The sequence below is a fragment of the Phymastichus coffea genome, unplaced genomic scaffold, assembly GCF_024137745.1.
Source record: "Phymastichus coffea isolate CEN01 unplaced genomic scaffold, Cenicafe_Pcof_1.1 PCOF00039, whole genome shotgun sequence".
In the NCBI taxonomy this organism is placed as follows: domain Eukaryota; kingdom Metazoa; phylum Arthropoda; class Insecta; order Hymenoptera; family Eulophidae; genus Phymastichus; species Phymastichus coffea.
Genome location: NW_026706850.1, coordinates 142,327 through 160,409, shown reverse-complemented (window position 1 = coordinate 160,409; position 18,083 = coordinate 142,327). Strand labels below are relative to the sequence as shown.

The window sequence follows — 18,083 nt, the reverse complement described above, 5'->3', positions numbered from 1 at the left end:
AATGGTCTCATCAAATTTCGCACTGCTATCAAACGTTACAATTTCGACCCTTTTGAGTTCATCTGTATTGTTCGCGGTTTTTACCATGAAATTATTTTTTACTTTAAAAAAACAACAAAATAAAAGCAACCAAATTGAATTAAATAAGATTACTCGTCGTATTTATAGTTTATTTTTATTTGATTGAAGTTTTACTAAAATTATTTTGGCATTACATCACTGTTTATTTTACAAAAATACATACAAAAATTCTTAGGATTGATTTAACAAATTCAAGTTAGTTCATATAGAAAGAGAAAAGAAATCAGTCGCTAATTAATTTAGATCGTTGGACACACATCAGCGATGACTCTGCCGTGAATGTGTCTTGGGTCGAGCGGATATGGTTTATCTTTAATGATGATATTGTTAATGCAGCCAACGTATTGAGCTCGAGAAACGCTGCCTCTCAATGACTTTCCTGACTCAAGATGTGGATGACCACCGACATAAATCGGATGTTTAGTGAGTACACCACCGTAGTTCTTCGTACCGATTCCTGGTGGTGCGCCGATATGATCAACCGAAAGTACGACGGCGTTCTTTTGTTTCAGAGCTAGAAATCGATTGGTAATTGATTTTTTCAATTTATAATCACATCTTCTATGCGTGCTTATGAAAAGCAAATTGTTTATAGTCTTACCTCGGATGTTGTGCCAGTTACCATCGCATAAAGCATTTGGATTAGCAGGTTGGAAACTGGTTTCCATTTGTCCTTTAGTAGCTTTGACGAGGAACTTGATTGTTCCATTAACCATTTCGAGCACGATGTGATCGTTCCTACCGTGAACCGATAATAAAAGTCCCGAGGATGACCTCGGTTTTATATCCATCTGAATGTCGATCTGCCTGCCCACGGTGTACCTTTCATCTGCAAACATTAAATCGTTCTTAAATTAAAATATTCCTAAACTCCGTAATATCTCTAAATTTTAAGAATTTGATACCTACCAGCCTTGAACCAGTTACTACCGTTACCCGGATAGAAGAACATTCCAGGCTCAACCCTTTTGGAGCAAGGTATCACTCCAAATTTAAACGTAGGCTGGGGCACGAGTAATCCATTCAACATAAAGCTACGTATACAGCCACTAAACGATTTGTTAAAACCAATGGTTTTGTCAACAATAGAGGCATATATAGGATCGACACCTCCAACAAAGTATGGTCTCTGAACGTTCGTTTGCGTGGTTGCTTCCTGGCATTGACCTTTCATGTGAGGTGAACCGTCGATGGTTAATGTGCCAGTTGTTAGTTCGCGACGGAAATACACTGTATGCCACTGTTGGTCGTTTACTTTCCTATCGCTGATTGCCATTCCTGGAATTCCACCCCCGCAGTTGAATTCAAAGTGAACCTATTCGACATGACAAAAAATATTTTATTGTAGATTGACTTGAATAGTAAAAATGAAACACTATCATTTTGTCTACATACGTATCCATCCTTAATGTAAAGAGCGATCATATCTGGCTGGTTGACATTGAAACTGTAGAACACAATACCGTCCGTCGCAAATGTTTTGATGTCAATTTGGAAATCGAAGTCATCCAATGTTTGACCACCCAGCGAATTATATTGGAATCTACTGTTCATTTGAGTTCCTGCAATAAAATTTTTTTTTAAATTTATTGTTCAAAAATACCATTGATGTCGTCACTTAAGATTTACATTCATTTGTATTCTTGATCGGGTTAGGAACAGTCAATGGTTCTTTCAACTAGCAATCGTTGTTATATTTTATCTTATTGCAATCTCTCTTACTTCATCCGATTTAAATATCCCATAATAATTAGAAATATATTTTTAACATTACTTTTAAAAGAATGATCGATATCTCAAAAAGTGTAAGAGTAGATGAAGAGAACGTCTAATTCTATATTTTCAAGTGGAATTTCAATGCATTTACAAATTGAACTCTATACTGTTGTTGCATTCTTTTATTGTGATCATGTTTCAGTTGATTGAATGCAAATTTCTAAGAAGTCACCTAACACCGGAAAATACTTATAACAGAAGTGCTGGTTATTACCGATACGTATAAGAACAACAAACTTGTTTCACAGTAGTTCAGTAGAGCTTCAGCAGTTCTGTCGTAAGCATTCGATTTTCAATAGATCAAAGATTAGTATCCGTTCTTACAATCGGGTGTCTTTTTGTGAATTATATACCATTAAATTGTACAATCGACTTGAGATAAATAAGTATGTAATGTGTAACCGTCATTTTTTATAGTGATATTAAGTATCATATGAGAAATATCTAAAAATCCTGTTATAGAGATGGAAAAGAAGGAAATGAAAAAAAGCAGTCCAATGGCCAATGTTCCAAATAAAGTACCCGATCGCGTTGAAAAAAATGTAGTGGAATACGATATTAAGCCAATCACGCTCAAAGAGTTCTCCAACATAGCTGAAGAATTTTGGAAAAATAACAAAAAATAACAGTTTTGAAAAACTTTAGTAAGGAAATTATTTAAACTCTAAATATCTTTGTTTTTTTGATGAAGAGAATGTATCTTTGAACAAATTTGAAATAAAATATTTCCAATGCAAAATAATTGTTTAATTTACTTTTTTATGCGACAAAATTTTTCATGTGGATAAACATTGATTAATTTTCTTCTATGGAAATTAAAGTTTGCTGCGAATGATATAGGTGAACAACAATTTTTAGAAACTTAATTTCAGTATATTCAAAAAATCAACTACGAAAATGTGAATGATATAAAATCAAGCTTACCGAATCTCCAAGCATTTTCACTCATTTGATCAGGATCTGTGACTGGATAGTAAGGTAATCGGCATCCGTCAACAGTTTCAGGTTCCCTTGGCGATGTTGTCGATGGCTCTGTGGTAGTAGTGATAATTATAGGAGATTCGTTATCATCCTCATGCAGTGGCGGACGACCCTCGCTTGGTGATTCGTCGTCTGTTTCATGGAATCGCATGTCTATATCGGGCGTGTTAATTATATCTGACAAATGATTGTAAATTATATGTATTAAAAATAAATTCTAGAAAAATTAAAAAATAAAAGATATTTAATACTTACTATCAGAGTCGTCCCACTCCTCCTGTGGTAACGGTGCATTTGTTTGCACTGTAGGTTCTTCAGGGAACGTAACTAAAATAAATACATCCATTTATAAAATAGTCAAAAATAATCAATGAAAACCCAATAGAGTACACTTACTGTGTGCGGAATCAGTACATTGTCCTAGATTCGCGTAAATTTTCTCTGAAGAATTGGCAAAATTGATAATAATTCCATTCAACGTTGCGTCACCAATGCAACCATCAAAAGGATCATAAATTCTACCCTGTTTGAATTTATCTGGTACGCTACCAACGTAGAGTGCACCATTGCTTATTTGACTGGGATAAGGTGCATCATCCATTTTTTCGTCCTCAGTATCATCAATATCTAGTCTTAACAAGCTATTATTATGTGTAGCGGTAATGTAATGCCACTCGCCGTCGTTAAATCTGATATCCGGAGTATTCGCTTCAAGTCGTGCTCCTTGAGTTTCGAGAACCAATTGGCCATTTTCAAGGAACAACGTACTTACTGCTGAACTATCCGAGTTGACTAGATGATAAATCACACCGTTCTTGCTTTGAGTCTTGAATTTAAGACTTAGTTGACGTGCATTTTGCACCGAGACGTCACCCCATTTTACATGTCCTGGTCGCATGGAAGTAAACGATACCAAACTTGCGAATTTAACAGGGCATCCATTGACAACGCCAAGGGCTTTCATATTCTTTGTGAGATCAACCGAAAGCTCTTGAACAGATACGTCATCGATGCAACCTTCAAAGCCCACTTGCGTCACCGGCTTGTATGGTTGTTGAATGGCAACTGGATAACCACCGAAGTACATGTAATCTGTACTGTGTAAAGTTTTATTCGCACCTTGGCTTTGGCCTTGGCCGACTTCTTTACCATCTACTTTGAGTGCTCCTATTTGATCGAGACGCATGGCTGTAACTTCGTGCCATTTGCCATCATTGTACCTAGTTATATAAGTATAAGTTCATTTATAAATGACTAATAAATCTGAATTTGTAATATGGTACTAACTGGCTTACCTTTGTGGTGTTTTGATGGCAACCATTCCATCATCTAATTCAAATTGATAAAGAATTTGTCCATCTTTCAATTCTATTGCAAGGAAATGTTTCTTTCCTCCCATCAAAAACATAAGTCCATTGTTAACCCACGTCTTAAATTTAAACATTACTCTAAACTTCTTAACATCCGGAGGTAGCGAATGTGCTTTTTTGCTCAAAAGAGCATATCCATCCCTTTCAAATCGGTAACCTGTCGTCGGTTGAAGATTCACCAACTTATCACGTTCATAAGCTGGTTGACCATTATTCTCTCCGTAGACGAAGTTGAAGAAACTAACCGGTACATCGCCGATTATTACATCCTCCATTTCACCATCGAATGAAGAAGAGATAACCGCATCTTGAACTTGGAACGATGGTGGAATACCACCTACGAAGAGTTTCGATTTCTCCTGATCCAAGTTGAATACTGAGTGTGACCCTGGCAAGGATTGTTCAGTGATGTAGCTCTGTTCACGACCATCGCCTTCATCTTCACGAACTATTAGTTTGATGTTACGACCGGTACGATCAACCACCAACTGACGCCACATGTTATCGGAGACGTAGCGGTTGCCGATTATTCGTTGAGGTCCTGAACCTAAATCCAATGTCAATATGGGGTATCCACCTTCGATCGTTAGCGCCATGAAATCATGCTACAAAAATAAAAAATAAAAACTGCATTATGAAACGTTCAAGAGAATAATTTACAATGAAAAATAGAGCATACTCACCGTGTTAGTTCTTGGAATATTAGTTCTGTTCTCATTTCCTAGGTACAATAAGAAACCATTGGCCTGTTTCGTTCTAAAGTATAACGAGACTTTCGATGAAGTAGTTTGCAATGGTAAACTTTCAGGATTCTTTAATTGTAAAGTCGTATTCGGGAAGAATGTCAATCCAATTCTTATTCTATTAGCCAAATCTCTGGCATTTTCAATCTTCTTTTTCAGTTGCTCGATATTGTCATACAAACTAGTTCCATTTCCATTGATCGACTGTTGTCTATCACTTAAGATTCTTAAACGATTGTTGATGTCAGGTAGAATTGTACCGAAAGAATCAAGTTGATGGTTGGCTTGAGATACGTCACGGTTAGCGTCTGAAGTATCCTTGGATAGTTGTTTAGTGCGTTTGAGATCTTCGGGAATCTTCTCTTCTTTACCAGTTAGATGATTGGCTAAAGCTTCTCCAATAGTGTATTCAGCTTTGTCGGCGTTGTTGTCAGCTTCTTGAATGATCATCGAACCTGATTCTACTGACAGTGTGTTAAGCGACCTGATTTCAATTAAATAATTTTTAATACAATATAAATAATAGGCTTGAATGAATTAAAAAATTATACTTACTTATCAATAAAGTCAAGTTTCTGGATATTTTTAGCGTTTTCATCGGCAATATAGTGTACATTATAATATTTAGCATTTAAGAGCGTTGGCTTGAGATTTCGATCAGTTTTATCCACAGCCGTTCTTGCGTTATTCAACAGCTCACTACTTTTTCTTTGGGCACTATCACTTCTGTCTCCAAGTCCATCAGCCTATACCAATCACAATTCAAATTATTCCTGTGAAATCACATTATTTTTACAAGTAGAATAGATAATCACCAAATTAGTAGCATTATCAGCTGATTTCATAGCACTTTCAGCATGTTTTCTGGCCTCACCGATACTGAGTGCAATATTTTGATAAACTGAAGCAGCGCGTACTGCAGTTAAATTACGTGTGTCCAAAAGCATAGATTCCAATCTCATAGATTTATTCTCAAGACTGTGAGCGTGGTGTACTGCCTCGGGTACTTCGTTTTTGACTGCCGCGAGTAAAACTTCGTTGTCGTTGATAGTATTGGTAAGATGTTCGATCGCTTCAGTCGGCTTATCGATTTCCACGGTGTTTTCTGAAATAATTGTTTTTATTACAAAACGATCATTTTTATATTATTTACGTAAAATAAAAGTTGTATACTCACTTAATTCGCTGAAATTGTAAAGTGCTTCGTTATACAACTCTTCGGCTTTCTTATTCAACTCGTCGCTCTTTGCAATATCGTCCTTGGTCTGGTCGTAAGCTATGTTGACGGCATTCTTTGTGCTGGAATCCACAACCTTCTTGTTTTCAAAATTAAGTCTTTCAGCTTCGTTGGCTTTATCGTCAGCTTGAACTGTTAGATTATACATATCATCTATTTGATTGGATAATTCACGTGTTTTATTCTTAACAGCTTCAGTGTTATGTTCGAGTTTCTTTACAGGTTCTTCGTAACTAATCATTTCAGATACAAGAATGTTAGCTTGATCAACTTGGTCAGTTGCTTTATCACGAGCTTCGGTAAAGCTTACCTAATTGAAGTAAATTTCAATTATTACTTATGTAATCTCTTATTTATTTGAATTTCATTGTCAACAAGTACAAACCTGCTTCATCTTCTCAAGAATTTCTCGCGATTCCTTCAACGCATTATCAACTTTGGGACCACTGCTGAACTCAGTGTTAGTTGCCAGCGACTGTACTTCGTTGATAATTGTATTTACCAAATTAATTTCTTTATTAACATCTGTCTCTAGATTATTCACATCTTTTAAGTTCTTTTCGGCCATTCCTTTCCATTTCATACTGTCGTCATTTCGGTACTCAACTGTTCTCTTCAAACTATAAGCTTTGCTACTTAGTTTACCGATCCGTTCTTTCAATGGCTGGAAGTCAATTCGCCTTGGGTCCAACAATTTCACTTCTGGGGCTAATTTACTCAGAGTTTGATTGATAAAATCAAGACGTTGATTAGTAAAGAAAGTGTCGGCGACATTCTGGAAGGAATTGGCTACTGGATCTAGTTTAAGTCTCAAATCATCCGTAACGTCGAGTAAGTCGTGAGTGCATTTGTCACAAGTCTGACAACCGCGACGTTCGTCAAGTATGGTACGTTCAGGGCAGTGGTCGCACTTTTCACCCAGCACTCCGGGTAAACATTCGCACTGTCCGTTGATGGGGTTACAAGAGGCACCTCGCGAATAACCAGTCGTACAGCTGCAAGCTACAATAAAAAATATATAAAATATTTTCAGTGATTAATTGGAAGAATTGTGAATCATAATACTCACATATACATCCTTCAATAGTATAATTCCAGAATCCAGCCATACACTGGTCGCAAGTACGCCCTTCTACGCCAGGTTTACACTTACACTTGCCATCTTCATCAGCGCACTGAGTACTCTCCGAAGCAAGTGCACAGTTGCAAGGTCTGCAGCCCTGACAAGATTGAAAACCATAATGATCGTCCGCGCAACGATCACACGTTTCGCCCTCTACATTCTCATGACATTCGCATGTTCCACTGTAGCTGTCGCATTTCTTCATACCTAATAAAAATTAATATTTACACAATTGTTCGAATCAAATTTCGTAAAATAATATAAATTACATACCGCATCGGTCGCAATAACAACTCTTGCAGTCTTTCCTATCAACGGCATCACCAAAGAATCCAGGGGCGCAAAGATTGCAAGCTTCGCCGTAAGTGTTATTTAAACATTTCAAACAGTCACCAGTAACAGAATCGCACGAGTCGATAGAATTTGTATCGATATTTCCAGAACACTGGCAAGGTTTACATGTATCACCGATGGCATCTGGTCTACCAAAGAATCCAGCTGAGCAAGATTCACATCTGGCACCATAGTATCCTGGCAAGCAATCACAACTGATACGACTTCCATCTTCACTGACGTCACAACCTTTGGCAAAGTTGTTGGATGGCAATGGTAATGGACAGGCACAGATGAGACAATCGGATGGTGTACCGTAGGTAGCGTTACCATAGTAACCTTCTTGACAGAACTCGCAGTGATCGCCAATTGTACCATTCTTACAATCCTATACAGTAAATATTTCGTTGAATCATTGAAATTTATGCATATTTTATGCAAAGAAAAAAAGGACTTACTATGCAAATTCCCGTATTAACGTCGCATGAGTCAGCGTGTCCGTTACACTGGCATTTCACGCAGGAACCACCAAATGGTCCTGGTACTCTGTAATAACCTTTAGCGCATTCTTCGCACGACAGACCTTTGTAGTTAGGTGGGCACTGACAATGTTCAACACTACTAGCTAACTCAGCGTTCAAAATGTACTGATCAGTACCGGTGTCGAGGGTTACTTGGGATAAGCTATAAGTCGAAAACATTATCACTACATGTTTTTGTATGATAAATAGATTTTTGAAATTGAAAATACTTACTAGACTTTCAAAGTCGGTAGCCAATAGGTCGCTCGAATGTAAATGCCTCTAAGATCTTTCAGTATAACCATAAATTCTTCTCTAGTCGCCATAACATTGTGTTTGGTCTCAAAATTTGATTCGACCAACTGCACCGACGTAATGAAGTTCTCCAACGATGGTGGTTGCTCTTCAGCTCTGTACATCAAGAAATTATCTGCGCCCTGTAATATAACGTCGACACCAGGAACAGCTTGACCATAGATACCAGTAGTAGTGTAAAAGATAGTGTAGTTCAACCATCCACCATAGGATGTGATCTTCTTGTTGAGGTAGGTTAGTGGAACGGATAAATACAAGATGTCCTTATCGTCAACTTCATTTGGATCGTTAACTTTCATATCGACCATGATATGAGTCTCGTTGAGTTTCTGTGGTATATTCTTGATAATCTTCACGGTATCATTTTTCTCGTTCACCAAAGCGACATCCCAACCATCCATATCCGTAATGTGAGTTCTGTACAAAGTTGCTGAACTACATCTAGTTGTTTTACCAAAGCAGAAGCATTGGCTACAACCTTTCTCATTGTTAGCTTGTAAATTAAACATTCCTTCCTTGCAAACATCGCAAGCTGGTCCGTGCACATTCTCTTTGCATTTACAGTCAGCATTGTCCTGGTCGCAAATTTCATCTGTCGTACCTCTAATATCACAGTCACATTTTTCACAGTATGGAAATGCATAGTGTCCAGGATGACAAACGTCGCAACTACGTCCATCCACATTAGGCTTACATTTACATGTACCCAAGAGAAGGTCACACTGAAGATCACCATTGAGAACACCATGTGGATGACACTCGCATTTTTCGCAACCGAAGATCTGATGGTACCCGTAAGTACCGATTTCACACTGATCGCATTTATCACCTATGACGTTCGGTGGACAAAAGCAATCGCCATTTTCAGGATTGCAATGAGCACGCGGTGGACAATTGCATGGACGACAATTGGGGAAACCAAAATAATCGGACTTACAAATGTTACATCTACGGCCAATAACGTTAGGTTTGCAATGACATTGACCACCGAACTTTTCGCATTCAAACGATCGAGAACCTTCAACGTCACAACTGCAAGGTAAAGCTCCACTGTTATAATTGGTGGTCAATGAGAATACTGAGTCCCGACAGAAACTAGTTTCATTGATGTCGATCGTGAAGTGATTTTGACTGCATTGTTCGATGAATTGTTTAGTTTGATCGAATTGTAATTTCCTCAAGATGTCATCGCTGTAGAGATCAGCCGGTATTACCAGAATATAGTCCAGGTAGATTCCACGTCCGGTGATTTCTTTTAGAGTTATTACAAAATTTTCGATCAACTGGAAGCGTGCGTCGCCTAAAAAATAAATTATCATAACGTTTTCTGTTATTCTCAAAACAATATAAATTAATTATTCAAATAAAATAATAATGGAAGTTACCATTAGTCTGACGAACAAGACTTCTACATCCGCTGTTGCTCGGGCAATGTGTCATAGGTACTCTAGCCTCGTAGAACTTTCCATTCTGTACAAATACTTCAAGATCAAATTCAGGGTAGTCCGGTTGATAATATTGCACAACAAAAACGTAATCTCCTATATGAGGAACTTTTGCCGGTATATCAATTGTCTCATCTTGATCGTGAAGGTAGATAAACTTGGAACTGTTGTCATAAATTCCATCGGGTGTCGTAGCAACTTCTAATACATTGCTAACTTGATCGAGTTCTATGCGTTTAGCATCGGGTGCTTCAGGGAATTGATCTTGGATGCATTGGCCATTATTGCGTATGCACACTGATTTTGGCATCAAATATTCAACTGACCATTCTGAGACGGGAACTGCAACAATTGCTTTTACGGCAACGTTCAAGCCTGGTTCACCGTCTAACACAATGATTACATCATTATTGGGGAAGTTCATCATAGCCACTTTGCCGTTGGGTTCTGTAACTACTTGACGGCAGACGCTACTATAGGTGCACGGATAAAGAATAGCCTGAAAAAAAGTAATGATTATTAAAAATATTTGAAAGGACTCTAAGGAAAATGCATTAAATGTTCGATTCTTACCCTGCCCTTGTCTTTATAGTTAACATCGACATTGAAGATAGCAGTACGGCTCTGTTCCTTTGGAGGTGTGACATAAGTGATAACAAGCACATATGGTCCCGGCTTGCTAATCACCATTTCAAAGTACAATTTCGATTGTTCGTCATTGATTATTGGCAATGGATTCTCTCCCCATTCTCTTAGAGCATACTCGTCATCGAATATTTTATTTGGTGGATTTCTTGACCCATTATCATCGACAAAAGCACCATTACCGAGCACAGCGTCGAATGGAGTCAAGTTCGGGTAACCGTAGTGACGGCATAGGCCCCTGTCACCAATGTGACATGGGGTACTGACATCTTGAGTGAGTATGCTTGCTTCGTAGTACTCGGATGGGAGGAGAACAAAATAGTCGAGCAAGATATTCTTTTCAACGGTGATTGAAACTGTCCAATGACCGGCATTCATTACCATTACCGATGGTAGATTGCCTTGCGCACCTAATCAAATACAATGGTTTTATTTAAATAATGTTTAATTGGACGTATGTTAAGAAATAACTATCTGAAAAAACTTACCAGCTACAGTAACAAATGCTGGTTTGTTCGTAGGCTTGAACTGAACCTTAAAGTGCTGTTCGTCATCAGCATGATTATCAGGTGCAATGGTCACAAATCCAATGATCGGTTTAGGATTTTTATTCACATATCGCATCACCATACGGTATAGCGACGATTTCTGTACATCAATTTCATGAATGATTTTGTTTTGAAGCAACGAGAACTCTGCGTATCCCTTCCAGCTATAACCGGGGAAAAGATCCTCTGCGAAACCATAACGTGTGGATCGGTTGTTCGGAGCATGGCTGTCCTCGGCTTCATATTGAAATTGATGAAGAGTTGGGAAATAATGAGCTCTCATAGGTTGGTTGCAAGTTTGACCTTCCACGCGATTGCGACAGAGACATTGACCGTCTTGTTTATTGCAAATTGGACTTAAAGAACCACCGATATTACAGTTACATCCTGCAATAATAATTAAGGAAGAAATTAGTTTAGCAAAATAGATTTGTAAATTATCTTAAACTTACTGACCGGCACAACCAAAAAGATTACTCTCTTGAAGATTGTACATGCCGTCCGCGCATACGGAACAGTCTCGAGAAGTCACACCAGGTTTACAGATACACTGACCAGTTTTGCCATCGCACTCGCCGATGCTACCGATAACACCAGGAATGTGACATTGACAGTCTAAAAAATCAAGACATGAATATCACAGGAAACTTTATTACAAACTCATTGGAAATTATGAAGATAAATCTCTACCTTCACACCCGTCAGGATTGTTAGCTTGCAAGTTCCAGAATAGCTTTTTACACTCATTACAAATACGTCCTTCTACGCGTTCTTTACATTGACAGAGTTCACCAGCTGGCAAACTACCGCATCCGCGGAATGTACCAGCAATACCAGCAGGATCGCAATTACATCCCTCGCACGTGGGGTAGTTATAATAGTTGTCTTTACATCTCTCACAGCGATCGCCTTCAAAGTTCTCGAGACATTGACATTTGCCGTCTTGACCGCAGGATATGCCATTTGAACCATGAGTACCGCAATTACAAGCTGTAAGTTAGATATGTTATGATTAATTACAATGTTTGTAAAGTTATTCAAGAGTTTAATGTACTCACCGATACAATCAGGATAGTTGTAATAACCAGGGGCGCACTGATTGCAAGTTTTGCCGACGAAGTTGAACAGACAGTGACATTTGCCACCAACGTCACAACTAATTGAAGACGAACCATTAAAGCTGCAGTTACATGGCTCACAGTTGGGATAGTTGTAGTAACCACTGATACATTGATCACATCGAGGACCGCCGTACCCTTCTTTACATAGACACTTGCCGTTTTCTTTGTCGCAAACGCCGGGTTCAGTACCACGTGTATCACATTCGCAATCTGACGATGGACATTTAATAAATGATAAACAAATTTCATCGATTTTTTATGTAAATTTTTTTTACTTACATGTACACTTGGGATAATTGTAGTAACCATCTTCGCAGATGTCACACTGTCTGCCACCATAATTGGACTTGCAAGAACAGTTACCGGACAAGACATCACAAACGTTGTTCAGTGAGCCAGTTGGGTTACAGTCGCAAGCTTAAATAAACATATTAAAAATTAATACCAAAAATCACAAAAATAAACAAAAATTAATAAGTAGCTTACAATAACAGTTGGGAAAATCGTAATATTCTTCAGCACAAATGTTACAATAATGACCAGCGAAGTTGACTTTGCACGGACATTGTCCCTCGATAGCTTCGCAGTGATATCCTTCGGTACGGTTAAGATTGCACTCGCATGGTCGGCAGTTAGGATAGCCGAAGTGACCGTAACTACATTCATCGCAATTTGGTGCTGCATACTCAGGTCTGCATTCGCACTGGCCGGTCGATTCGTAACAGTTACCGGTCAGATTGAAGTTATTGCAATTACATGCTGCAATTGTAAAAAGAAATTACAAATTATTATAAATCATCAAGAAAGATGTGTACTAACGAATTCATATTCAAATACTCACGCTGACAAACGTCAGTAGCATTGAGTGGTTTATAACCCGGTCTGTAGAATTTGGGTTTGCAACGGTTACAGTTAATACCTTCGGTATTGTGTCTACAGTTTTTACATTTACCACCACCTTCATAACTACCGTGAATATCCAACGACAAATGTTTTTCGTCAATTTCAGCGTCGTATTCACATTCTTCCGAATGTCCGAAACAGTTACACGCTAACAATGTCAAAAAAGTAAAAGTTATTACATTATTTAAATAAGAATTTTCGTATTTAAACTTACGTTCGCAGACAAATTTCTTAGAGTAAGTTGATTGTCTCCATTTTTTCTGCTCAAAACCTTTGCAGCAATTTTCACACTGAGCGCCACAAGTATTATGTTGACACTGACAGAACAGCTTAGTTGGACGACTGGCATCTAAAGTGCCGCACTTATCGGCATGACCGTTACAGAAGCAACGACCTCCGATTTCTATGTCTTTTATAGAATAAAAATACTGCAAAATAAAGGAAGTGAAGTTTTATTAATAAGAAAAAAAATAATGATGCAGTTTCAATATAAACTTACTCGTCTCGTCACGGTAGGATCTTGTCTAATTAATTGTCCGTCGGACATCAAGTGTCCAAGGAAATTATTTGTCTTGATAAATCTGAATCTAACGTCTGTAGCTTTAGTCCATTCTTGCAAAACCGATGAATTGAAGTAGTAGTTGGATGATGGTCGGTTGTTTAGAATGGAGATTGGTATCTCGCCACCCTCCAGTGGTACGATTTTTGAGTATTCGGTTTTGCAAACAACCGAATCATCACGTGTGATAGGCGTGTTTGCTTCGATGCCGAAGTATGTTTGACAATCGTTGTTTGATTCACCAAAGTACATCCATGATGTCCAAGTCTCGCCGAAATCTTTAGATTTCTCGAGTACCCATAGTCGTGGTCGTGGTGCGTTACCCATACGCATATACACGTATGCGACATGGAATATCTTTGAAAAAAAGTTTTTAAATAAATTTTTTACTTATAATTATATATAATTATTTCTTTAATATTCAAATATATAAAAATATTAGAGTAATTCTTTCTACTCCTTTTGTGTAAAAAAATAATAGCTGAACCGAAGTAGTTAAAAATAATTGAGTGGTTTAATTTGGAGTGGTGTACTCAAAATATGCCAATTATAATGATGTATGGGTCTTGATTAATATTTAATCAATAAGTTGAAAATAGGAACTGAAGCGTGTTTCAAAAACTAAACAGTATTTTTATTTTTTTTTCCAAAGAACTATTCATTTAAGTTTCGTTCAAGTAACATAGGTCTTCGATAAAAAGTGATCAAAGTTTGCATTTTAATTATTTAAATCTTGAAATCTTGCTATTTTTATCCATAAAATATTAGCTAATGCTTCTTTGTTGAGAAAGCTCTCTTTCATGAAAATTAGCTTTTCAAAATGATCATAGAAGTGTCTTTAAAAATAACGTTTAAAGAGTGTATATCTTCATAGTTTTTGTTCTTTGCATGAAGCGTGCGTCTGTTTATGAAATTGTTATACATATTGTCATTCGGTTCACTGGTACTCGTTATATTAATTGTAATAAAATAAACCTATCTAATATAGGAATTTATAGCATAAATCAACACGAATAATTTTTGACTGAAATGGATTTTTTCATTACACTGTTGAAAGCTTGAAATTAAGTTTGTATAATCTTTGTAAAAGGTCTCAATTACAATTGTAGAAAACTTTTATAAACCTTTTATGATGATTGACCGGCTTTTTGATTTTTCATTATCTAGCGCGTGTCAAACGTCTAGAAGTCGGGCAAGGAATGCCTTAAATTAGTTTTTATTTGAATGCGTAAGCATCGATAAGAATAGTACTTTTACGGCTGCTGTAAAGGACTTAACAATTCAACTAGCAATCATTTCTATTTAAAGAAAAGGAAACATTTTGCAAAATTAATTTACAGCTACTTTCATTTTCATATCTTATAATTAATTTGGTGAATTAAATATAACTTTGAAACAAAATCCTTGCTATATCTTTGGAAAAAGCATGTTTGATAACATATTCAAAAGAGCTGTGTACGCCCTAAGAAAAACTTTCATTCAATATGACCATACACGTTAAATGCCATCACTTGTCTCGTCTCAAAATAGACGAGTGCATGCTTTTCCCCACGCACATCGGTAAGTCGTAGAGATTAAGGAGGTCCGTTTGGTTGCCAGATGTGCCGGGTCCCTGTTGCTTTCTCTCTCTCTCTCTCTCTCTCTCTCGCATCATGAAAAGAACGAGGAAGAAAAAAAATTGAACGATTCATATATGTTTCTCACATGTATGGGTTCTCAGTATTTTTCGAGAGACCAAATTATCAGCGACGGCAGCGGCGGCGGCCAGTTGGAGATTATTGGGAGGCAGAAGCCGAGAGAAGCGGCATTATGAAGTTAGAGATAAGGGGGTTGAACGCACTATCGCCGCATCCGCTTAAGAGAGTAGTCCGCGCCAAGAGATACAGATAACAAATTGTATACGCGCTTCAACAGGAAATCATTCGCCCACGACATGGCGATGGATGCGTGATTAGTGTTGCGCCCGAGAAGCAATCTCGTCCGTTATTTTTCTTTTTATCACCGCATGATTTGAGAACTTGTTGCTGTTTCATAGAATTTCTCGATTAACATGTATGTTAATCGGACCATGTAGGTATATAAAGCTTTGATATTTTAATTCAATTGACCATTTCTGATAGATGTGTTCATTTAGTTATAGCTGTAAATTATTCGTTTTCTTCTTTATAGAAACAGATTTTTGTTATATTTTTCAATTCCACTGCTCAGAACGAGTCTGTATAAGGCTAATTAATTTAAATGATGATCATTGAAAAAAGTTCTATACTTCATAAACAAGTTTAAGTAACTATAACTCACGGAGTTATGGTCTATAACAATTTTTTATTGAATTTTCTACTTGAGATATTATTATTAATTAACAAACGTCATATTTAAAATTTTTTTTTTTTTGTAAATCTTAACTCTGATAATTACCTGTCCAAGGCTGATAGTAAGGTTGATCTGTTCATACTTCCTCCCCCTCGAAAGTGGAGGTGATTGCCACCAGGTTTCCCTACCATCATTGGCATACTCGGGCGGATGTTTTTTTTCCTCGTCATCGGGGTCGCAGTAGTCGCATTGCTGAAATCATTGATGATTTGAGATTTTTGGCTGTTCCGAAAACAAAACGAGGTTACAGTTATCAAGAGGTCAACATTATCTATGTAGTCGCCTCCCTTGGACGACGAAGCAGCAAAGCTCCCGTTTCCACGCGGCTTGAGAGATATCGGGTAACCGTTGAGTCATTTTAACACTAAGCGATAATTGTTATGGAATTCGCTTGGTGAGCGAAGATATTTTTTCTTCTGTCGTAGCGCGCGTGATAAAAGCAATACTTTTATGTAACTAATTTTATGCCGCGAAATGAGTGATTAATTTTTTTAGCAAATTGTTTATCGTGAAGCAAGTGCTTTTAATGTTGAATGTTTTTCAATCGACCATTTATGAGTTAATTGATTTTTACAGCAACGGTAATCTTGGAATTATTACGTTGAACTTGTAAAGATTTCAGAACAAAATTTGCAACAATTATAAACAACTATTTTCATTAGTCGAGCACATTTAAAGAGCACGATTGATAAAATACAATGTGGTGAATTGTACTGCGCAATGATTCAAAAAGATATTTACTGTTCTTTCAGTGCTATCTCATGATAATTGCATGCAGCGAGGAAGCACTCCGTTTCCTTCCGAGTATCAATTGACAAAAAAGTAATATTAATAATAAAATCAAGATCATTTTTAGGCATCCGTACAGAAAAACAGAAAAATAAAATTGTGAAACTAAAATATTGTTGCATTTTTTAAGTCGGTCCCGCGCATAAAAATACTTAAAAAATTTTATCGCGAATGTCATCAATAAGTATTTCATTTCAGAATCAATCTGAACTCCCCTCTAACAATCTCAAAAATCGGCTGCACCCCATTTCCTCGCATATAGAAACATCCCAAGATACAGTACACGCTTTGCATGTTATTAATAGAACCACCATAAATACTTCGAAACTACGTCCTACACGCGCTCTCGTCATCGCTTATACCCGCAAAATATATGTAAGACTTTAGCCAATTTTTTTCGCATACCTGTCCCTGAATAATAGTCTGATTATTAACGCTATTAGCCTCTTGATCGGAAATAGCACCGACGAGTTGGCAATAGAGTTCAGGTCCAGGTGTGTTAACGCCGCATGTATCCGTAGCGGTGATGGCTTTACCAGCCGCAAGATTAAAATAAGGCGGCGTCAATATCTCCCCTTTTGACCAGCATAATTGCAACGCCAACAGGAGCAGCAGTCGTAACTGCCCCATCGTCAACACCGCCAACTAAAATAATACCCTCACGCTTTCATTCACGATTCTTCGCTGCTTCGCTGCTCGTCAAGCACTGAGGCTGGAAGAGCGCACATGGTGGCGCGGACGAGACGCACAGCTAGAAAGAAGAAAGAAAAAAAAGGGAGGAGGGAGACACGTTGCTGCTGCTGCTGGTATTTCGTCGACCGGTTTGCCGTGGCTGCGTGAACCTCCATTGTCTCTCTCTCTCTCTTTTTAGACGGATAGCCAGTGCGAAAAATAAACCATGTAGCTGTGGTTTTTTAGCATTCATGGGTTTTCGGAAATTTCTGGCAGGCTTTTGGCACGTACTTCGTTCGGCAAATGTTTGGCGATAATGATTTTCATTTTGCTCCACATTGTATTATACCGATAGTATATATAAATATTTTGTAAAAATTGAAAAAATACATACGCACGCACACACACACACATATATATATATATATGGATTGCTGATTTTAATTATAATGGCTTTCCTAAATAATATATTTCATTCATTTTATTCTTCATGTTATTTCCACTTGTCAAAAAGTTAGCTATTATAAATTTTAAAAAATTATATTTTACAT

At 37.4% G+C, this 18,083-nt stretch overlaps 1 protein-coding gene across 1 annotated transcript; it reads right to left on the bottom strand.

The window, feature by feature from the left end:
- Positions 1 to 194: 194 nt before the first annotated feature.
- Positions 195 to 17,490, bottom strand: LOC131663908 (laminin subunit alpha). The gene is made up of 30 exons (XM_058934671.1): positions 17,266 to 17,490; positions 16,117 to 16,263; positions 13,642 to 14,058; positions 13,357 to 13,570; positions 13,081 to 13,290; positions 12,726 to 12,998; positions 12,519 to 12,656; positions 12,177 to 12,449; positions 11,809 to 12,108; positions 11,575 to 11,733; positions 11,059 to 11,505; positions 10,499 to 10,980; positions 9,866 to 10,424; positions 8,400 to 9,780; positions 8,103 to 8,328; positions 7,585 to 8,032; positions 7,258 to 7,518; positions 6,574 to 7,190; positions 6,129 to 6,498; positions 5,767 to 6,056; positions 5,507 to 5,697; positions 4,892 to 5,435; positions 4,134 to 4,813; positions 3,235 to 4,058; positions 3,094 to 3,165; positions 2,782 to 3,015; positions 1,477 to 1,643; positions 991 to 1,396; positions 683 to 910; positions 195 to 595 (listed from the first exon to the last, which is right to left on the bottom strand). Exons 1-30 carry the CDS (start codon positions 17,488 to 17,490, stop codon positions 321 to 323), a joined length of 11,058 nt encoding a protein of 3,685 aa, XP_058790654.1. The 3' UTR covers positions 195 to 320.
- Between the last annotated feature and the right edge of the window lie 593 nt (positions 17,491 to 18,083).